This window comes from Alternaria novae-zelandiae, assembly GCF_023758075.1.
Source record: "Alternaria novae-zelandiae strain BMP 2774 chromosome Unknown scaffold_12, whole genome shotgun sequence".
NCBI classification, from domain to species: domain Eukaryota; kingdom Fungi; phylum Ascomycota; class Dothideomycetes; order Pleosporales; family Pleosporaceae; genus Alternaria; species Alternaria novae-zelandiae.
This window is the reverse complement of record NW_026056972.1, coordinates 241,872-264,490: the sequence shown is the minus strand read 5'-3', so window position 1 is coordinate 264,490 and position 22,619 is coordinate 241,872. Positions and strand designations below refer to the sequence as shown.

The 22,619-nt window shown below is 55.0% G+C and overlaps 6 protein-coding genes across 6 annotated transcripts; 2 read left to right on the top strand and 4 right to left on the bottom strand.

Moving 5' to 3' along the window:
* Positions 1-9,500: 9,500 nt before the first annotated feature.
* On the bottom strand, positions 9,501-11,473 carry J4E88_006250 (uncharacterized protein; the record flags this gene model as incomplete). The annotated part of the gene is made up of 4 exons (XM_049399880.1): positions 9,501-10,331; positions 10,384-10,611; positions 10,660-11,115; positions 11,165-11,473. The coding sequence occupies 4 exons, from the start codon at positions 11,471-11,473 to the stop codon at positions 9,501-9,503; spliced, it is 1,824 nt and encodes a 607-aa protein (XP_049254191.1).
* A 2,829-nt stretch (positions 11,474-14,302) lies between these two features.
* Positions 14,303-14,998, top strand: J4E88_006249 (uncharacterized protein; the record flags this gene model as incomplete). The annotated part of the gene is made up of 2 exons (XM_049399879.1): positions 14,303-14,310; positions 14,542-14,998. 2 exons carry the CDS (start codon positions 14,303-14,305, stop codon positions 14,996-14,998), a joined length of 465 nt encoding a protein of 154 aa, XP_049254190.1.
* Positions 14,999-15,633: 635 nt separating this feature from the next.
* J4E88_006248 (uncharacterized protein) lies at positions 15,634-16,186 on the bottom strand (the record flags this gene model as incomplete). Its single annotated transcript, XM_049399878.1, has 2 exons — positions 15,634-15,803; positions 15,901-16,186. The coding sequence occupies 2 exons, from the start codon at positions 16,184-16,186 to the stop codon at positions 15,634-15,636; spliced, it is 456 nt and encodes a 151-aa protein (XP_049254189.1).
* A 237-nt stretch (positions 16,187-16,423) lies between these two features.
* On the top strand, positions 16,424-17,925 carry J4E88_006247 (uncharacterized protein; the record flags this gene model as incomplete). Its single annotated transcript, XM_049399877.1, has 2 exons — positions 16,424-16,936; positions 17,038-17,925. The coding sequence occupies 2 exons, from the start codon at positions 16,424-16,426 to the stop codon at positions 17,923-17,925; spliced, it is 1,401 nt and encodes a 466-aa protein (XP_049254188.1).
* Positions 17,926-18,870: 945 nt separating this feature from the next.
* Positions 18,871-20,304, bottom strand: J4E88_006246 (uncharacterized protein; the record flags this gene model as incomplete). The annotated part of the gene is made up of 2 exons (XM_049399876.1): positions 18,871-19,790; positions 20,298-20,304. 2 exons carry the CDS (start codon positions 20,302-20,304, stop codon positions 18,871-18,873), a joined length of 927 nt encoding a protein of 308 aa, XP_049254187.1.
* Positions 20,305-20,776: 472 nt separating this feature from the next.
* J4E88_006245 (uncharacterized protein) lies at positions 20,777-22,024 on the bottom strand (the record flags this gene model as incomplete). Its single annotated transcript, XM_049399875.1, has 2 exons — positions 20,777-20,835; positions 20,947-22,024. 2 exons carry the CDS (start codon positions 22,022-22,024, stop codon positions 20,777-20,779), a joined length of 1,137 nt encoding a protein of 378 aa, XP_049254186.1.
* Between the last annotated feature and the right edge of the window lie 595 nt (positions 22,025-22,619).

Here is a 22,619-nt window from a genome sequence, read left to right as displayed (position 1 = left end):
CTGGCTGAACGTGCTTCAAGACAGTTAGCACCTCATTCATCGAACACAACTCAGCTCAAGCCATCAAAAACTTACTAATACCAGCCATGCACACTTCCCCGATCCCAAAACCTCAACCTCGCTTCCACTTTGCCCTCCCGCTCCTTGACCGGCCCCTTCTCCAGCTCCTGCAGCAGAAGGCCAATCTGCCGCCGGAAGCCGTGCAGGGATTTCCACCACGTGCAGCGCTGGTGCTGGTTTCGGTTTCGCGTGAAGATCTTGTTGAGGAGCGTGTGGATGTCGTGCAGCTTTGCCATGTCGTGCGATGATGCGTTCAGCAGCGCTGTGGCTGTGATGGTGGGTGGGGTTGAGGGGGTTGTGGGGAGGGTTGGGTGGTGTGGGAGGGTGAATGTTGAGGTTGCCATTTTGGTGGTGGGGTTTGTAGATGGGTTTTTTTGAGGTAGTGGAAATGGAGACGCGTTGATGGCTTTGTAGGCGTGTTGTGGGGGGGTTTTGAGTCGTGTTGGCTGGATGTAGGTGTCCGGGGTATGTGGACAGCCGCGGATATGGGGTATGTGCGTGCGCGAGACTGGATACTGTATGCGCGGGAGGATGATGGCTTTAATTCCCGAAGGCAAGTAGCAGAGCGCAAAAGTATTGAGTCGCGGGTTGCGATGTGATCTGGCGGTACTACGATGGTGTTGGGAGTAACCGCAAAGGCAATGCGAGTACTGTCGTTGGAGAGGAAAAAATTTGCGCGCCGACTTTTGAGAAAACTAGCTACTCTACGACCATGAGACTGAAAACGAAAAGTGACGGTGAAGATGAAAAGCGGTGACGCGGGTTTGCCCACGAGGTATAGCTAGGGGTCTATGCGAAAGGTCATAGGTCTTGGAGATTTCGGCGCGATGTTCCTGACTGACCGCGGTGTCAAATGATAAACGGCAAACGAGACAAGGTCTAGCTTAATCTAGGTAACACACACGTGCGCTGCTGTTGATGAAGCTGCAAAGGGTGCGAATGTGAAGTAGACGAACTTCATCTCAAGAAGTCCAAATGATCTTGACATGTTTATAGCTTTCGTTAACGAGGGGGTCAGGGATGCGGTATGGCGCGAGAGTTCTAACCACCAAGGACAATAGTTCTGCCAACCTTTGATCGTGAGTTTCGCGATGCTCACTCTGGAAGGCTCCTGAAGCTGTCCAAGGTACTCCTAAGATGCAGGCCTAAAACGTGTCTTGTGCGACGCAGTCGGAAGCAGCAAGCCTACGGGAGCGCGGAGTCTATGGATGCGGCGAGGCGGAGGATAGGCGGGTGATGCGTTCTAGAGTCGTACGGCTTTTCAGCTAGAAGTCTCAAGATAGGAGAAGCTGAAAATGATGTGCGTGGTTTTCCGTTCTATTCTCAGGTATGACCTGTCGCGTGCCGTAGATTCGACGGGGAGTCTTTGATCGTGTGGTCGAGGTAGGCGGAGACGGCGAGAGCCATTCGAGGGGCTCGCCGAGTCCCTCGATATCTAGATCGGCCCTGGAGACTTCTGCAGCTGTGGTATGTTCTGATCTCGAGTATCGAAGGAGTGCAGTCTTGCTGCAGTCTTCTCTGCCATACTAAGCTCGCTGCATGTGGCTGCAAGCGTGCTTCGGGGATGCTGGTAGCCGTGCGGACCCCCTGGCTTGGTACGATATTGAGATTCTTTGTGGGGTAAGCTTCCAGCCTCCCTCCACGACGCTGCCTCAACCACACCACCACCACGATGATCCCCAACACCAAGCCGCACTCGCTCAAATTTCTCAGAGCTCGCAGAGGGAGCTCACATGTCTATGAGAATCGGTCGCTGAAGCTTTGCCGGCCGCGGTGGTGATCGGGTTGAGCTCCTGCGATTCAATTCTCACCAGCAGCCACCCGCGCCGCCTCCCACCACCCCACTCGGATCATGCGAAAGGTAGTAACAAGACGGCTATACTCCTGATGACCTCCGCGAGAGCTTCATGCCCCGTGCAGGTCTCTGTCGTGGGTGTTCTCGCCGATAGCTTCGCTGGCGGTTCGAGGCGGACTCCCGACGCAGCCTCTGACTCTGCTAACAAGCTACCACCACGGTGGGGGCGGCAGCAAGGTCTACAGCAAGCCTTGCAGCTTCATCAGGCACTTGTACATAGTACAGTGGCTCCTGTCGTTGACTTGGTCTGCTGCAGGTTCGCCAGCGCATTGACGCTGACACCCAAGACAAACTCAACCCACAGCCCCTCTGACCACCGTCGACCGCAACGGAGACGACAAAGAGCATTGCCCCATCAGCTGGGCTGGCTTCGGCGAGCCGCATACTCTCCATCAATACCATGCCAGGCCTGGCCGCGGCGGCGCTGCCGGCGCGTCGAAGCGGACCCCCGAAGCAATCACATCTAGCCCCTCAACACCAACGACGACACGTTCGAACAAGGCAATACCCACACACAAGGATACTTTGGCGGGATGCTGCATGTATGAGGCTGCATTGCATCGAATGCGGCTCAGGCTGCTCCGCTGGCTACGAGGGGGCTTTTCGCAGGCAATCGCAACTTTGCCCTATTGCAGGTCGGCGACCACAATCGATGCGAGCCTTACTGCAGTGCGCCGTCGATCACACTCAAGGGAAGTTCCCTTCGGGCCGCTGCTCATATCAAAGTTCTTGGAGTCGACAGCTTCGTCGATCTTCTGAACCACCTCCCTTGACGGCCAAGCACAACAACAGCGACATCAGCGGTAAGTATCGCGCAAGCGCTTGGTCTGTAGCTATTCATGCTTGCAGATCGCAGCGCAATGTCGCATTGACTCATGCAGGAAGCCTCTTCTTCGCTGGTCGCACAACCCACGGCGGGGCTGGCAGGAATCCGAAAACGAAGCAGAAGACCCATGCTGCACACGATGCCTCGACGCGACGAATACAATCGAAGATCCCGATCCACTACACCCATGTCAGACCCATCCGCACTCCAGCAATACAACATTGCGCTGCAGTCGAAGTTTTGCGGAAGCGGAGACAGACGGCCCGTCTACGGCATCCACACACATGAATTGTACATTGGCAGATCGGCCCGTCTGTGTATTGCCAATGCGACCCACTTGATACGACATACGAGAAGAAGCAAGAAGCTCGTCACAACGCTGCCATGGCGCATGCGAATGCGAATGCGTGGTACATGCTGCTGGAAGAGGGCACAACGCGAGCATGAGCGCATCGGAACGCCCCACCGGCAGACAATGGAGACAAGTTACCAGTCATGTAAACACAAGACTCCACAAGCTTCGGATTGCCTCGTTTTCGCTTTCGTTCGATGGGTGGCCGTCTCCATAACGGCATCATGACCTGCAGCACATATCGAAGCGGGTCAGGGCTGACAGACTGTTGGTGATCTCGCCGCGACGCAAGAAGGACCATACGGCCCTTCGCAAGCAATTCATGGCATCTTCCACCATGATCACGTTAAAGCTTTCGGTCTGCAGGGCGCGTGACGCATGACCATCGGCGTGTGGACCTCCAGCTGGAACTGGTTTCCATGATGGCATATTCCACAGATGATCCTCCCGTTGTGCATCAGCAATCGTAGCATGCTGGCAGGCCTTACGACAGCGAGTAAACAAAGGTGACCAGAAAGAGCAAGGACTTGGGGTGGTCATCATGCGCAGTCTGACTGTGTTGAACTGCACTTGTCAACGTAGGCCTCGTCGACGTCGCTGCGAAAGAACCCGAATTCCAGCAAAGCTGTGGGTGATCTGCTTTGGTTCAGAGTGGCTACGGTGATCTCCGGCCATTCGAACAGCAGCGTTCCCAGCTTCAGCGTCGGGCTCAACGCGTGATATGCTCGCTGTCGTCTTGGTGTTGCACAATTTTTCGACGACGATGAAAGGTATGTTTGATGAGTCCTTGGAGCTCCAAGGTCGGCAAACATCGTCAGCGATACATCCACCACAGGTATGGACTCCAGAATCAATGCACCTGCTGGCATGGACATGCTCAGGGCATGCTGCTCACCGACAGTCTCTTGCGATGTCATCAAACTCAGTCCGGCATACTCACGCCTCCAAGCTGTCAGCACGTCGTCGGACGACGGCCAGACCCCATCCCATACAGCACAGGGTCATCAGCAGGCGCCTCATTTGGCACTTTGAGCGCTCGGACTACTACTTATTGGAAGTGGTCGACCAGCAAGCTCGACGACAACGGATGCCCATGCCCAAGGAGCCCTGGTCGCCTGTCTCAGCCGATTGTGACCTCATCTCTCTTTGCGTCTGTCGAGCAGGGCGAAGATACAGGCACACTAGCCATCGTCATGAGTCTCGACCAGCCGGCTTTGTTCGGACCCTATGGGCGTTGGTGCTGGCGCTGGCGCAGATGCAAGCCATGTCTCGTCTTCGACCTTGTCTACGGCTAAGACATCCGAGCTAGGCTGAGGTTTCAAGCTGCCGCGGCCTCAAAGCTGTTGAGTACACAGGAAGCGGACTTGTGCGCAGTCCCCTGACCCTGGAAACGCCACGTCTGCGGCCTATAATAGCTTCAAGTCTACTCGACCCTGAAGTAGAAGCCGAAGCCATCCGGCTAGGAGTTGTCTCCGAAGAAGAAGGATCAAGACGTCCGCCACAAACTCGCTACCATGCGCGACATACGCCATTCCATTGTTTCGGTCGAGAGGCGTCTGCAGCTAAGATGGCGCTTGGTAGTGTACCTGTCTTGACTCAGGGGTTGGCTCGGTACGAGCTAGTCGGCGCCAGCTTCGTCAGCCTGAACTTCAGACGACGCGGTCGAAGGGTCAGGATGTCTTCCTTGCTGCACTCGTCGCGACCGACCTCCCGCGCCCTTCCGAATTATCGCTCAAGTCTTATCGCCGTAAGGGTGCCTCGTACGACTGGCCTTGGCCCTGGATGAAGGCGTGTCCGTCCTGGAGATGTCGCCGCGGAGGCCTTCGCGCTCGTCGCCATGGTCAACGGAGAAGCTGAGCCGGCCAACTCCATGATGTCCTGTGTAGCTGTACCATTGTCGTCGGTCCTGCCCTATCTTGCAGACCGCGAGAAGAGGCTGAGGTCCGCAATGCTTGCGTCGTCGTCGGTCGCGCTCTGCTGGTAGAAGAATCGGTCTTGCTGCCTGCGTACATGACTGCTCGCGATGTCAGTATGGCCGGCACTCCAAAAGAGAAGGTGCTGCACCTGTCCATGTATGCGTCTCTCGCACTGCCCGCTCCGTCGCTGCCGGGTTGTGTCGCTGCGTCAAAGAGGTCCAGGAAAGCAAGCTGCTCCGCCCGCCGCCGCCGGGCTTCTTCCAGATTGTGCCGCGGGGACCATCGCACGCGCGTGAGCCAAAGAGAAGAGTGTCGTCGCTCTTTGCACGCTGTATAGTGTCCTTGGTCGTGGCGGCGGTCGGCGTGGTGTGTGAGTCGGTATGGCTCAGAAGAGGGCAGCAAGCAAGCCCTTCGTACGGAGCAAACGTATTTCGCCGCCACCACCGATAGTATACCGAGAATGTCTTCGTAGTACTGTCGGCGACCTAGCGATTAGCCACGAAAGACACGTAGGCGGTAAAGAGCGGTATGAAATGTGTCGTCGTCGCCGCTGGTGAGGCTGTGGGGGCAAGCTGCTACACCACCAACGGGCTTCATGATAGACTGCCGTGGCCCGTGCGCCCCACATTGAGATTCTGCGTCCTCACGGTAGACGGCGACAAGGGTCTCAGGAGTGCTGCACGCAGTGGGAATAGCATGCCCGGGAGGTACACAGTCAGCTCTGACGAGCTCGAGACATGCCCGACATGTTGAGGCACAGCATACGACTGCAAACCTGTGGGTGAGGAGCGGACTTCACAGTGCACCAAGATACCTACGGATACGACAGCGAGATCATGGAATTTGTGAAACCATAGGCAGGCAGATGCCGCGAGGCTTGAGATGCGATATCTTAGACTTTGATAGGGGACGTAGTATCAAAGTTGAAGATATTCATTCCATGTCTATACTGTAGGCATGCTGTGAGGCCAATGCCCCCCTGAGCCAGCCCCCTCGTGAGGGTCAGAAGACCCAGATGCTCTTTCCCCGCCAGCGTGCACCGTAGTGTCACGAATTACGTGTCATGAGAGAGAAGAGGGGTAGAGTTTCGCGTCGCTTCTTCTTCCCTCTTCATCTCATTCTACTTCACTCTGAACTTTTGCTGTGGACAGCATTCGCCATGCCCCCTTCAGTATCGCTGGCGATGCACCAGTACTATTGTACCTGCTGGTGTTGATACGCCCAATGCCGCAGCACGCGAGGGGAGTCAGTTGGTCACTGCCCTTTCGACGGCACCAACCCCAGGATGAGCACAACCGTGTCCGCCGTGAGCGCAAGCCTCATCACCGTCGACAAGTCGGTCATTCCACCACACAACGCCAGTGACAAGCCTCCTGAGCTGCTGGGAGCTGTCTTCTGTCATCTCTTGTATTCTGTGAGCGAAATCTGGACGCGTTCGGATCCCTCGTTGCTACTTTCCGTCGCGACTTCCAGATGAGCCATGTCAGTCCCACCCTGAGCTCATCACCATCGCACATACATGTGTACCCACTCCACATACCCCGGAAATACATTCACATGCCTGGACTATGTTCTCGACGAAGTCTTTACTTCGCCCCTAGGGTCGAACGCAAGTCACATCACTGTCTCTACGTCGAAGGCGGCCAAGATGCTGAGCATCTCAAGTTCCTGGTTCAGAACCAGATGAAGCGTTACTGCCATCACGTCGGCAAGCAGATGTCCTAGACCTCCCTCCCCAAGCCGCCTGCCCATACTGTGGGCTACGACTCAATGCTCACACCCCTCGCTTGATCATAAGATGCCCACCACGTAGTACGTTCGTCGCTTCCGACGTCGGATACGCCTTCATCAACTTTACGGACGTCGCTGGCATGCTCACTGAGCACTTCCTGGTCAGACTGCTATGCACCACGCTCAGCAGCACGCCGCTCCCCTCCAGTTCGCCGGTTTGACTGAGGCTCACACCTGTCACGGCGCTCCCCACGGGCAAAGAGAAGGGCAAATTCTTGAGCATCGATGTTGGTGGCACGAATCTGAGAGTCGGCTTTGTTGAGCTAATCGGAGAGCCAGATGGCGGCATCACCGTCGTCAACTGGCCGCAATTCCCATTGGCAAGCAGGCGTACAAGACCTCCCTCCCAGAGTCGCCGGCCTACGTTGTGGGCTACGGCTTATAATCACGACCCTCTCTTGATCATTAGATGCCCAAATCTTCGTTGGTGGCACAAATCTAAGAGTCGGCTTTGTTGAGCTAATCGGAGAGCCAGATGGCGGCATCACCGTCGTCAACTCACTGCTATCCCAATTGGCAAACAGGCCGCAAAGAAGTTTCTTCCAGAGGCCCCGGCCTCAACCGTGTCCGCCGTGAGCGCATCCTCGACGGTAGCGATGTTCGAACCACCGGCATGCTACGTTGTGGGCTACAACTTATACTCACACCCCTTTCTTGATCATCATCTGTCCATCTCTTCGTTGGTAATCCCAACGCGCCACAGCAGGCAGGAGGGCAAGATTGGCAGAGTCGTATTCCCAACCTTGGAAGCTTGCGGAAATCACGGTGCGGCTGAGCACTTCTCTCAGCTTGCATTTACAGCAGACCGTTGCCAGTCAAGGAACCCGGGACGGCCTGTCTGCACATCTTGCATCCCTCATCCCCCTTCGATGGCACCAACCCAACGGTATACTCTCCCGATGTCGACCGGATGTCCAATTGACACGTGGGGACTCCGAGGGGAATTCAACGCGGGATTGGATTCCCGCATAAGAGTGCAAGCGTTTGGCAGCGTCGGCTCACTCGAGCGCAAGCCCCACCACCATGTCTCAAGGAGACCAAAGACGGAGGAAGTATCGTTGGCGCCGGGGTACTTGCAGGTATGACAGATGAGACAGTGTATGAGTGAATGGGTCATCTCTTGCCTTCATTACATCCACCTCTTGTACATTACCAAGACCCTTCTTCGACGTCATGTCTCACCCTTCACCAAACTCCTCATCGGCCAACGACCCTCCAGGATCTGGAAGCTGCAGACTGTATGCCGCCTTCCCAACCAGATTGGTACATCTGCATCACGCCTGCAGTTCACGACAAAACGTGGGAAGCTTTCCCCTCGGGCACACAAATCGCAGTGTCGATCCCGATGACACACATTCAGCTGTACTTCGAGGAGCAGCCACCGTCGTCACTCACGTCCCACCCCCTGTGAACATCGCTTCCAAAAGAGTATGGCGTCGACTCCTCGTCGTCCAGCCCGCGGATCCGATAGCGACAACTGGCGCGGAGAGTCCGGGCAGATCGCTCTGCAGGCTAGCGATGGCCATTCCAGTTCCCCAGCTCGACACATCACGACCCTGCCCCGAAGAACATTCTCGACCAGATCTGCTTCGGCACTTACGACATCGTATACCTCCGCATCGATTTCATTGCTCTGTCGGGCATTCCATGCGATCATGCCAACGATTTTTTACTGTTACCGACAAAAGGTTTTGTCCTGTCCAAGGCATCAGACGATTGCCCGAGATGATCACTCAAGGCAATGAGTACCGCCACCACTTCAGCACGTTCGACCGCAGCAGCAGCCCTCGTGACAATTACCAGACTGCTATGCACCATGCTCAGCAGCACGCCGCTCCACTTCAGTTCGGCGGCGGCGGCCACCGCGGCCCCATCCCCTTCGACTCGATTCAGATAACCCATATTCAGCTGTATGTACTGGGGTGCCACTACATGTACGAACGGCCTCTTCCTCGCCCGGACAACATCTCGAAGTTGCAGCGCTCCATGGAAAGTGTTTCAGCCACGACGATGCAGAGGACGCCGTACTGTCGCCCCCATCTCTCGGTCACCCGTGATGGGACCGAGTTGATGTCAATGGGATCATCTCGGCTTCATCCTGGGTTACCAAGAGATGAGGACGACAGTATGGTGTCTCTTGCATCGACGTGGCTGGAGCATTGACTATGGAAAGGCTGTACTTCATCTTCCGGTCATTGCGTACGGCAACAAGACCCATCTTCAGTCGGCATCACGCATGGCAATGTCAACGACTTCACGGTTACATCCAATAATCTCCTCACGTCAAAGTCACCAGCGACCGGCGAAGACAAACAAGCAAGTCAATGATCAAGACATCACCACACCAAGTCACGAAGCAAGAGAAGGAACAAGTTTGGTGAGCAAAGCTCATGAAGTTTTGATTGGAAAAGCAAGTATTAGGTACATTCAGGTTCATCAGTGGCATCCATCATCAGGTCAGATCTTCTTTCAATCCGCCAACCATCCACATCATGAACAAATCGCATCGAATCCGACCCAGAAGACATGCACCCGATACAGTGTGTCAATAGCCATACCGATCAAATCGTAAAGAAAAGTCCTGGTCTGACAAACATCTGGGAACAGATTGAAAACAAAGAAAGAAGCCGTGTACTCGTTGCGCAAGGTCTAGCCGGATGAGACGTTGCGACCGTGTATGCGTAGGTGGGTAAAAGGTGTTTACATCCATCGCTTGCGGTTGCCCTGGGAGGGACCAGAGGAGCCTCCACGCCAGTTGTCGCTATCAGAACCGCGTCCCGAACGACGAGGGGTGCCGTTGCCGCTGCCGGAAGAACGAGCCATGGTCAGACGAATTGGCGCAAGATGGGGGTGCTCCTCGAAGTACAGCTGAATATGGGTCATGGGGATAGAGTCGAAGGGGATGGGTCCACGGTGGCCGCCGCCGAAGACGTGCAGGTACCAGGCCTCGATCTTCTGCTTCTGAGCCTCAGTCAAGCCGGCAAACTGGAGGGGCGCGGCGTGCTGCTGCGCGTGGTGCATAGCAGTCTGGTAGTTGTCGCGAGGGCTACCGCGGTCGAAAGTGCTAAAGTGGTGGCGATACTCAGTACCGGATGAGTAAGCTCGAGGAGCAAACAGACCAGTGCTACGAGCACTATCGATGGAGCGCTGCAACTTCGAAATGTTGTCGGGGCGGGGGAGAGGCAGCTCGGTACCGGCGTGGCGAATGGAGTTCATCAACTCGGCCTCATCCTGAGTGATAAACAGGCGCGGGCGGCAGTAAGGAGTCTCCTGCATGACAGAGGAGTTCCTGAACTTCTGCACAAGCGCCTCGCGTCCCTGGATTGTCGCATACGAGATCCCGAACTTCTTGTCGGAGATGAAACCAGGCCAGTAGCGGAACTCCATCTCGAGGAGCATGAGCATCCCACCGACATCCGTGAAGTTGATGAAGGCGTATCCGACGTTGGCACACTTCTTGAAATCGATGCGGAGGTATACGAAGTCGTAAGTGCCGAAGCAGATCTGATCCAGGATGTTCTTGAGCGTCATCTGTCAAAAGAGTTAGCAAGGCTTCGGGACAGACGTGGAAGGAAGGACTTACCCAGTCGCAATTTGCCGGGATGTTGCGGAGCATGACCGTGGTGCGAACATCGCTGCCGTCGAGGATGCGCTCACGACGGACACGGTTATGCTCATCCTGGGGGTCTTCGTTGCGGAATTGACCGCGGTACGGGCGACGAGTATCGCCGCGATGTTGGAAGCGGTGAGAGCCCAGCGGACGCTCATCGACCCAGTCACCGACGTTGATGGTGGACCAGAAGTACGATCTCTGTGAGAAGGTTAGCAAGAACAGAAGAGTTGGAAGTGAGGTGCTTACATCAGCACCGAAGCCATAGACAGGCGTGCGGCGAAGAGACTGGATGGCGCGCTGTGCAGCGTCGATGGAATCGAACTCGATCCGGAAGATCAGTCGCATCTCATCGTGAACAGTGTCGACGTGGACGACGTTGCGGACGATACCGAACTCCCTCGCGATGAGGTCGACTTGGTGCTTGATGTCCTCGTAGTCCTCAGCAGTGAACTCCCAAACGGCGTGCTCGGGGTTCGCGTCGATGAACATTGACAAGAACATCTGGCCTTCGAACGGTTGGATATCGCGGATGTCCTTGGGCATGGAGCGCGCGAGGTCGTCCATAGTTGCGTAATGAGTGGCGAAGCCGGCCTGGATGAGTAGGTCCCGAGCTTCGATGGCGTCGGAAAGGCTGTCGAATCGAATGAAGATAGCGGCGTGAGGATCCTGAAGGAAGATGGCCGAGTGCTTGAAGCAGTCGTACTGCAAGAGGTTAGTGTGAAGCATGGTGGAGGAAGGGGACGACACTTACGCGCTTCATCTGGTTCTGCACCAGGAACTTGAGATGCTCTGCATCATGGCCGCCTTCGACGTACAAGTACCGAGAGACGAAGGTGTTGACGAACTCATCAAGCTCATCGACGAAGGCACCCTCGACATACGCCGGCGGCTCAGGAAGAAATTTCTTGGCAGCCTGCTTGCCGATAGGGATTGCGGTCAGTTGACGACGGTGGTGAGGCTTGCGCTCGTTGTCCGGGGAGTAAACTGTTGGGTTGGTGCCCTCGAAGGGGGATGAGGGAGGACCGTTGGCCGACGAGGAGTTTGGTGAAGGGTGAGACATCTTGAGGTGTCGATGAAGGGTCTTGGTATTGTACAAGAGGTGGATGTAATGAAGGCAAGAGGTGGATGATTGGCAAAGCTCAAGCAAGGAGTCTGTCAATATCAGGTGGGGATGGGGATTTGAGTGGGTGTGAGTGGGCAAGAGATGGAAGGCGCGGGGGAAGGGCTGTTTATATACTGGCACTAGCGCCGAAGCTCCGGAGGTCAGGTGACGGCAGTATCTGAGGCCAGAGAACTCACCGTTCGGATTGGGAGCAAAAGAGTCAGAGAGAAAGTCGTGGTGAGGAAGTCGCGGCGAGGGCTGGCGGAGGAACTGGAAGGAAGCGATTCGGATATCCCACAACTCCAGGAGAACCACCAACCTGACGGGGCCAGACGAGCATGAGGAGATAGCGCTCGACGAGCTCTACAACTTCTGTTTTTCAGGCATACGAGGCATCAATGGAGTTGGTGATGCATCGCAGCTGCAAGACGAAGCCTGAGGTTGAAGTTCCATCCCTCAACCGCTTTTGCACGTTATCTCGAGGACCCACTCACCGGTTCTAGCGTCGTCCAGGACGTCTGGCCGCGTAATAGCGGGCACCGGAGTGGCAGGACGACAGGAGTGGCAGGAGCGTGAAGGAGCGCCGGAGATGTGAAAGTGCGTGAGAATGGTGCAAGAAGAAGCCTGTGCAGCGAGTTGGAAGATGGATGGGAGTGCTGTGAGCTGCTTAAATGTCTACGTGGCATTGCCAAATCTCCCACTCATCCACGTGGAAGTGAGAGAAATTGCCAGATTTCATTGACCGAAAGCTGGGGAACCCCCTCAGACACGCCTTGGAAGCGTGTTGGTGGATCTCACGATGTCCGCGGGGAGCTCATGAGGCCGGCACATGCACATTGTCAGCTGGAAGCGTGTGCAACGAGCGGGGGGCGATCAAGAGCATGATTCCCAGACGCGTAAGCTTCGCCGCGTCATTCTGTTTGTTGAGGCAGCAGCGGCTGCTTGTGGCAAGCAGGAAACAAACACGGTCGTTCTAGGAAGGCACGCTGAAGCGGGGTGGAGAGCAACTCCAAAGCTGAACATCGTGGAGACGGTGAGACTCCAGAAAACGTGGCATCGGGAACCAGCTTCTTGGGAAACAACACCTCACCCCTGAGATTCAGCAGCTTCTTGTGAACTCAGAGGCCGCGGGAATGGTGCCGAGCCCGCTGGACAGGCAGGCGCGATTCCAAGTATGCAGACAGCTTCACAGGGGCGCGGGGATGACCATTCGCATGATTGGGATTGAAGACCGCCACGGGAAGGACGAGAAGATCATCAGTAGAGACTCAGCATTCTTTGGTGTCCGCTGTTCTTCGGCGCGCTTCGTGGCTGCCAAAACGGCAGGAGCTAGAATTCGCGACTCCAAGCATGCAGACAGCTTCGCGGGGGCGCGGACTGATCACTTGCATTTCCGAGACTGAAGACGACCGTGAGCTCGACGAGAGGCTCATCAAGAAGAACTCCGCATTACGTAGTAACCTGTGCTCTCGAGCGCGCTTCGTGACGGCTGAAGGGGCGGAGCCTGCCGGTTTGCGACTTCGGGGTTGCGGCCAGCTTCAAAGGGGCGCAGACATCGTCACTTGCATTATTGGGAACAGAGACTGTCTCCAAGACGACATCGAGCTCGTCAGCAGAAACTCAGCATTACATGTGAGCTCTGCTGTAGAAGGCGGTCCGCGACTGCCTCAAGGGCGGGGCTACAGATTCGCGACTCACGGCAGGAGCGACGACAGCAAGGGGCAGAGCAACATCCGGGCACGTAGACTGAATGGTAACATTCACTGAACATTCACGGGAAAAGCGCTGCTCGAATGGCGACCCTCAACATGCTCTCCGAAAAGGAGGCCTCAAGGCCCTTGCGACCTCCGCGACGACGACTCGAGTGGCCTGGACGGGCGTGAACAACTTCAGGCTCTACTTTGGCATCATAAGAATCATTCAGTCACCCATGAACATCGCATGACGGACGTGGACCGCTTGTCGCGAGGCTGCGCGAATGGCCCCTTCAAGGCTCAGGGTCTCGCGGGCTGACAGACCGCGCGACGAGAACATCACGACCTTTGCGGCAGGCAGGCACAAGCGACTTCAAGATGTAGACCGGGAGCGTCTACTACTCCAGATCTGTAGCTACTGCATTGCCCCTTTCCCTTAGACCAATTCCGTCATGTTGGCTGTCCGCGGCCAAAGGCTCAACTCCACAACGCAGGTCAGGGAAACCGCGCGATGGGACCATCACCATCCTCACGATGAGACTGCGACTCGGGGCACCAGAAAGTATACGGAGAGCATGAATTGGCCCTGGCCTGTAGCTACTGGACTGCCCCTTTCCCGGTAGAGCCGTGCCTTCCATGTCCGTTGTCCAATGTCCGTCAACCTTTTCCGCCTCTCCTCAACTTCAGTATCGGTCCAACTCTACGCCGCCCGATCGCACGATAGCCTAGAGCTGCTGTCATTCGCGTCGGGGGCGCAAGGCGAGAAAGGATTGTCAGCCTCGTCGCTGGCGGACAGGGCGCTGCCTCCTCCGCTGTCCGACTCGACTGCGACATACCCTCGACCCAAGGGCTGGCAATTGAGTACAAGAACCTTCTCATTGTCTTGCCGTATAGTCTCCTTCCCATTGTGTGCCTCCGCATGTCCCTGTTGTGCCTCCACCTTGTATACTCGATCTCGTTCGTACGGTCGGGGCGCTTGCGGCAGCGGCTTGAGGCGTATACGATCGAAGGTTAGGAGGACGCCGGCGGTGTCTCGAGGGAGGGCGGTAGCTACATCGCGCTGTAGAAGAGCTCGTCGAAAGGCGTCGCCGTAATGAGGGCGTCGGGGTAAAATATGTACTTCACCCTCGCCGATACATACCCCACTTCGGATATCCTACACCAAAACATTAGCCCGCCTCGCCCTCAATAGCAGCAGGCGGTCCTCCCAGCCTCGCTGAATAACGCCGTCACCGTCACTACGCGTAAAGCGCTCAACAATAGCGAAGCCAGACCGTCGCCAGTCGCAGTCTTGGCACCCCCAAAGCGCCCACATAAAAGCTCAAAAACCAGCTTCCCCAACACCCCAAACCAGCACCAACAAGCCCATCACCACCATCACAACAAGCTCAATTACTACCACCACTACTACTACTACTACTACCACTACTACCACAAAGCCACCTTCCCTCCTCACCCCCGCATCTCCATCAACACAAAGATGGAAAACTTCACCATCAACCTCTCCAACCTCCACGTCCCCTCCCTCGCGGAGTTCCCGCATCTCCCGCCCGCCGACGACTCCCCGGCGCAGAAGCGCCTCTACTGGTTCTTCCGCGGCCTCGAGTCGATGCTCGAGCGGCACCTGTGGCGCATGGAGCCGTGGCTGGATTTCCTGAAGACAACGGGGCTGCATGAGGACGAGGTTGCGGAATTTGAGGAGCTTTGGCGCCAGAAATGCGTGCTGGAGGATGCGGTTAATTGGGCGGGCAGACTGTATGGTGGGGAGGGGTATGAGGATGCGGTTTGATGTTGTAAGTTTTATTGTTGGTGACATGAATTGGTGCGGTTTCGCTAATTCGGCTTCAGGGGTTTGGGGATTCTGGGCGGGCGTGAGAGGGAGAGAGGCGTTTAGGAATGTGTTTTGATACCCAGGTTTTGTTTTTTCGGTGGGCGTTTGGGCTGGTGGTGGGATTGAGGTTGGGGGGTTAGTAGATGCGGCAGCTATGATGAGCGTTAGCCCGCGAATGAACTTGATTACTCTTGCATTTTGACTTGCCATTGATGTCGTGTACCTGAGATGTATCCAGTGTTTTTGTGTTGGACTATCTCTCAACCTCCGCCTCTACGTAGTCATCATGTACCATTGACATACTTGAGAACGCCAGTTTGAGGACACCATGTCTTCGACGGCATGCTTCATACTCCTACGAAGACGCTTAAATCTCACACTGACTACCTCCCCGCGACACAATCCATAAACTTCCATCGCATAAAAATACATCGAAGGCACACAAGCCTCACTCAACAATTCACACAACATCAGACCAATCCAGACAAACACCAATGTCAATAGCCATATACTAGGGTATCACACAATCCAAACGCCTCCTAGTACGCTCAAACCCCCAAAATTCACATACCCATCTCCAACAAAACCCCAGCTTACTTCCTACCCTCCCCCTCCCCCTCAAACATCCACCTATCATCCTCCAAACTAGCCACCTTCTTCTTCAGACTACTCTTCAACGCAGCCCGAATCTCTTCCTCCACAGCAACAGCATCCCACTGTGCGTTGGTCTTGCCGTACAGTTGTATCATTTCGTTTTCTTGCTCTGTTCACATGCACATGTCAGCATTCTCACCATACCACCTCACACCATTCTCCGTGTTCTCTTCCGGAGAGTGGGAATGGGAGTGGGATCAACATACCACCCTCCTCATCCCCCTCACTGCCTACACCCATTTCCCTGTACACAGGCGCCGGCGCTTTGACAATGTATTCTCCGATGTCGTCGCGCTCGACGAACTCGTCTTCGGTGGGTTGCATGAAGATGTCTTGTTCTATTTCGCGGCTGTCGGGGCGGATGGAGGGTGCGGCATGGTTCTGGCGTCGCGCGGGTTGTTGTTGCGGTTGCGCCTGTTGTGGTTGGGCGGTGTGGGCGGCGAAGATGTTGCGGCGGGTTGTTGGGGGGAGGCGGATTGCGCGGTTGTCCATGGTGGGTTGGTTGTATGGGGTTATGAGGTTGAACAGGTGTTTTGTTCAGAGAGGTGTAAGGCGGGATGTGGAGTGAGGTTGGATGTTGATGGTGTTCTGGGGTTGGTGGGATGGATGGCGCGCCGTAGCTAGTCAGGTACAAGCGTTTGGTGGGGGCGGCTGGGGTTTGGCATTGCGACACTCCCGCGGCGAAACCTGAGGCGCGTCTTCGTGACACCGACAGCAAACAACGGAATCATGGCCAGCTCAATTCCAGCTGCAGCTTCTACCGATCTTCCTGCACAATCACCAAGTCCACCGGCGGACACAGAAGATAGATCGCCGCCCCGGAAACGGCCCAGAACTCGCGCGCCTCCAAAAGCAGCTGCTCCTGCCTCGACTACGGCGACGACTACAGACATGCCGACTGCTAAGAGTGTGGCTCCGGCAGCGGATAACCCAGTTCATCGCTTCTCTATACAGCCTGTCAACCGCTTCCGCGGCGCTTCGGCCAAGATAAAGCGCCCTCGTGAAGTCGCACACTTCTCATACGACGACAATCACGAGTACCAGCCTGATGAGTCGGGCATCAACTACTACATACCACCCCCAATGGGCGCAGATCTGAAGGAGGGCTTCGAGACGTTCAAACACTATGAAGACAAGGAAGATCCCCATCTGGACAGTCTGCTGAGGGCGCTCATGGAAGACAAGACGGGCAAGGAGGAAGTCAAGGCCGACTTCATGACCTGGCGAGGCATGATGACCAAGGTATGTTGAAGCAGGCCGAAACAAGACATAGCAAGGTAAGCGAAACCAGCTTTCTTACCTTGCTGCTGCTTTGAATTCACCTCAGTTACTAACACCCCCAGATAATGACCGCCCCCTTCGACAACTTCGCCGAATTCAGCATGTTCGCAACCCGCCACAACAACACCATCTACATCGAAGAAGACTTCCTCTCCCGAGCCGCCGACCGCGCAGCAGAAAGCACCCGCCCACCTCCCCGTCACCAACATCCCGACCAGCAATCGCGCGAAATGATGACATACTGGGGCTACAAGTTCGAGAAACTCGCTCTCATACCAACGCTACCGCAAGACACGCCACAGCAAGAAATTGAGCGGTCCCAGAAAGGCGTCGTGTCGAACCACGCACAACACTGCTCCATCGTCCACACATCCTTCGGGCCCCATAGCCTCATCCTTGGCGGCGAAGTCGACGGCCTTCTTGCACCCAAACCCACGAACCCGGATGAGCAGGTACAATGGGTCGAACTCAAAACAAGCGAAGAACTTCCTCCCCCTCGCCAACAACAACACCGCGATATCCTCAAATTCGAACGCAAGCTTCTCAAATTCTGGGCCCAGTCCTTCTTGCTCGGCGTACCTAAAATCACCGTGGGCTTTCGGAGTAAAGCAGGCATTTTGAGGAGTCTACAGACGTTTAGCACGCATGAGATACCGGGTATGGTACGTCAGGGCACGGGCTGCTGGGACGGCAATGTGTGTATCAATTTCGCGACGGAGTTTCTGGGATGGCTGAAGGAGATTGTGGTGGGGGAGGGGGTGTGGAGTGTTGTGCTGAGGAAGAAGAGCGGGGTTGTGGAGGTGAGGAGGGTGGGTGATGGGACGGGAGATATCGTGAGTAAGGAGTTCAAGATGTTTAAGAGTAAGGGGTCGGAAGCTGCGCAAGACGGTGGAGGGAAAGGCGAGGTGCAAAAGGATGGAGGTACTGCGGAGCATGCTGTGACATCTTGAATGCGTATCTCGGCTATGGCTTCAAGAGGGGTTGTGTGGGTAGATTTACAGTCCAATCTGAAGGGCGAAGTTGCTCATCTCGTCACGTGCAACGACGAAACCATGGTTACCATGAGGAGAACAATTCTGTTCCACCAAGGTGATTCTGAAGTTCGCGTTCGTTCTCGTTCTTTTTACACATAACCAGTCTGCACCAACCCCCAATACACAATCAAACCCAGTTATTCTGAACCTACATTCAAAAATATACAACGCCAGACAACTACATCACCTCTAATCTGAACGCCTTATCTTAAATAACCCCAACGTATACCCCTAACCTCAAAGCAGTGCGTTCCTGTTCGCCCCCGTATTCCCTATAACAATACCTAAATCACTAGAATCATCCACAATGCCACCCACCCACCCCACCTCCTTACGGCGTCCCCGTACCCGTACCCGTCGCTTCATCCCCACCCCCTGCATCCACCCCGAAGCCCGCCTACTCAACCCTGATATTCTGCAAAGTATGGAGAAGGCATCAGCCACAACCATCTCCCACGAAATGGCACAGGGGGACAATAGGGCAGACATCAACCAAGTCACCCACCAGCAACCCCAGCAACCCCAGCAACCCCAACCAGACCCCCAACTCCAGCACATCGACAACCTCTTCGAACGGTGGGATAGAGCGGTGGAGACGCAGAAGGAGTTTATGAGGTGGATTAACGGTGTTGAGAACGAGAGGGAGGGGGAAGAGGCTAGACGGGTGTGTGATAAGGTCGCGAGTGAATGGGAGGACTTGGGCGAGGTTTATGAGGGAGAAGGGGGTTGGTATATTTTTGGTGAGAGGGAGGGTGGGGGGTTAATGAGGTGGGTATTGAAGAGGAGGGGGGTGGTGTAGTCGTTGGTTAGCTGGAGGGGAGAGGAGGGGAGGGGTGGTATTGTGTTGGACTCATTCTCCTACTACTTCCAAGGTTCTTCGCCCTCCAGCTCATCGATATATGTCTCATCGTCCATGGGTTCCCCTTGCACCCATCGCGCTGCCATTCGTCCTGTCTCTTCTCCTACTCTTTGCGTCCTGCTAGCCGGTACGACGTTCATCCCATGGTTCGCATCGGTAACAACTACAAGCTGCGATTGCGCCGTCAGCTTATCCCTCGTTTCGTTCAGCGTATCGATAGGACACATAGCGTCTTCGTCGCCGCTGATGAAGAGTATGCGGACGTTCTTTGGGAGATCGAGGAGAATCTGGTCCCGCATAACGTCTTTGGGGCCGAGGAGTGGGTAGGAAACGAGTATTAGCTGTATGCTCAATTCTTCTCTTTCCTTGTCATCTAGCGAGGCGAGGTGTTCGCTAGCTGCGATGACAGCAGCTCGAGCACCCATGCTTCGTCCGCCTAGTAACAATGTCTTCGATCCAGCCGTGTCCTCTTTTGCTCCCTTTCGTGCAGTCGATTGACTGGACTTCAGCTCATCAATACATGCGTGGAAGCCCTTTGTCCGCGCTTTGAGGTTCATCGAGCCTTGGAATGCGAGAACAGGGAGAGAAGAGGAGTATCCGGTACAGAAGTTCACTACGGCGTCGGTGGAGAGTGTTCCGCCTGCGCCGTGGGTGAAAATCAGCGTTGGTGGTGGGGTGGATGGCGATGATGTGGGAGTGTATTGGTGGCATTCGATTGGTTTCTTGACGAGGTCGTGTGTGATGGTGAGGTTTGTACGATTCTGGGGTGCTGAGTCGCTTTGTTGATCGGACTGCGCGTCTGCCTCTGGTTTCGCATCCTTTGGTGAACGCTTCTTAGGATTAGCCGCCTGTTGTCCTTTCGACGCCTTTGGTTTTGCCCCAGGCGGTTTGCTTGATGACTCTGGTAAGTCTTTCGCATTTTCTGTGTTTGTTCTGGCAGATGAGCGCGTGACACGCCTTTTGGGCTCGGGTGTTGAAGCTGGCTCGGAGGTCTTGCGGCGTTTTGGCGGCATGTTTGTGATGGCTTAGATGTGCGCACTTGTTTGATTGCTACGGTTCTGATATCGCTCTCAAGTCAGGCTTGTTGCCGCCGATCACAAGAAAGATAGAGTGAGGTTCGTTTGACGAGGGCAGGACTTGGATGCCTCAGGGCCTTCGTTCGCGCGTTGGAAGTCGCTGTGACGTAAGCGACGTTCAGCCGCCCAGCCACTTCCCAGCCCCTGCACTACCTCACGTTGATACCGAATAATTTTCCACATCCGAACACAGTCCAAGGTCAGAAGTTTAACGCAACTGAATACTGGCAAATTTCTCCATCGAATAACAGATCGCCCGCCAATTTATCAACCACCAACACCAACACGGGAAATGCGCCAGCTCATTATGTTTCCTCAACTCTACACGAGCCGCATCTGTCATGGCTGCACACGACGCATTGCGTCTGCCAATCAGATATAGGGCCGTCGCCACAAAGGGAGCAAAACCAGACCAAGTCTTTGCTATATCTGGTGCTGACTGTATACATGCTTGGCGTATACGAAGCAGTCACTGCAGGCGGAGCCGTCGGAGCGCTCCCTTCACTGTTATGGATATCTGCCATTCCGCACATCTCTTTCGTATGATCCTTAGATCCACATTGTGTGCAATTTGTTCTGTCAGGCGTCTCGGGTGTGGGTACAGCTTCATTCGCTAACAGTCCAGTTGTTGCCAGATCATTCGCCGTAGTCGCTGAACTTGTGATCGTGGTGTTGTTCATCGTGCGCAAGACAGTGTTGATCTCCGAACTACTTTCCGGCAACCTTGCTTCCTGCGCGTCGAGGACATTTTTGATGTCATCAAGAATGTCGCAAAGAGGGACCACGTAAGCATCTCCAAGAGCGTCGTCCGCAACCACTTGTCCAAAGACGGTCACCTTGCTGTTCGCTCCTTCAACTGCAGGTTTTGCTGTCGTGCTTTGCGGCCAGATGCTGCGCGCTGGCTCCATCATTTTCGTTGACACCCATGTACCTGACGTGCCTGCTGATAATCCTACACAATGGTTAGTCAGAAGACTCATGTTATAGGTTCCTGCCACTTACTACCAGCGTTGGGCGTTGTAAACGTATAAACCCGCACGAAATCGTTACCATATGGCAAAAGTGCAAACGATGGAAGACGCGATAGTCTTGCGATGAAAGGAGGTTGAAGACTGATATCCATCCCGTCGTCTATCAGCGCGGTACCAATTCCAGGATCGCCTAAGACGTATCTTTCGAAAATCTGGCCATCTTGGATCCCGCTGCCAGCTTGATCCGCTATTCCTGCCAACAAAGCCCAATCGCGATCGCATGCTTGCGTGGAGAAAGACGCTGGCGCGACGTTGGCAACGCCTGACCACTCGATCTCTTCCTGAGAGTTTGTGGCCAGATTGACCATGGTGTTGTGCATCGTTCGGCTCATCGCTGATTCTGGAATCTGTGAAGGGGCAGCGGGTGCGATCTCGGGAAAGAGACTTCGCTCTGCGTTAGGCTCTTCGCCTGCTTGTTCGCTCTCAACTTCTCCTTCGAAGTCGTCTTGAACAATACTATGGCCAGCGGTCAATCCATACAATGACATGTCCTTCTGCTTGTTGACCACGATGATGTAGCCACCCATTGTAGCGTAGCGAGTTCCGCAGATACCATCAATCTTGAGAGGGGTGTTCCTATGTCTACGACGCCCACTAATCGGATGGCCTGTTTTGACCGAGGTTGGATGGAGATGGTGTGATGTCGTTGGTCGTATCGGGTTGCCTTCAACGATCACTTCGAAAGATGCTGGGCCAGCCTTCCCAGGTTGGCAGAGGCGTTTGGAGGTCTCTCTACGGAAGTAGTTTCTGACCAAGTCGCTGACACAAACTGGGCAGAATACGACAATGTAAGGCTTCGCCGAGCTTTCATCTCTACCCAAGACCAGTAGACGTATGGCGAAGGGTCGATAGTTCTTCTTAGATTTGCGTAGGCTATCCAGCAGTGGACCTTTCAGTCGCTGCATGATGTCCTCAAAGTAGAGAGAAGCTTCCTCGTCGGCGTCTTTCTCATATCGCGTTAAGCCTTGAATCGTATCAAGAGGGTTGCTAGAGGTATTGTTGACAGCTGTGACACCTGGAGAAGTTGTCGTAGCACGAGGGGCCTGCATGCTGTGTGTAGAAGAGCACAGATGGGGACGATATCGAAGAACCGAGAAAGCTTGCGACGTTTCAGGGCAGACAACATATTGCGGAGCTCACACAGCCGGTCAGAAGCAAAGCGATCTTCGCTACATTGATGCCTCAGCGCGAGAATCTGCCCGAAAGAGCGCCTTGCCAATCAGCAATTCAATCAGATGATGCAAAGGTGCATCAGTCTGCATGTGTGGCGTCCAATCATGCATCGAAAATTCTCAGCCTCGCATGCGTACGAGAGGGCTAAGCACCAGAAATACGTGGAGCTGTAACGTATCCTTCCTAGACTCTTACAATGAAAGTGCAATGATTTGATCCTCCGATGGCAGTCCCCACCAGCACACCGTTCCTGATGAGCGCAGTCAGTTTCGAACAATTGCAGAAGCTGGGTAAGGCTATGTGGAACTGGACCACCTGCGGCGCATGTAACGGGAACGCGACATGCAGTCGGTCAACTTGTCCATGGTATGGGGAAGCGCGCTTCCACGCATTCTGGGATCGATACAAGGCGTTGACCAACGAATATCTGCCAGAAGGGACCACATTTTCGTGTCCGGCACTGTCATCGCA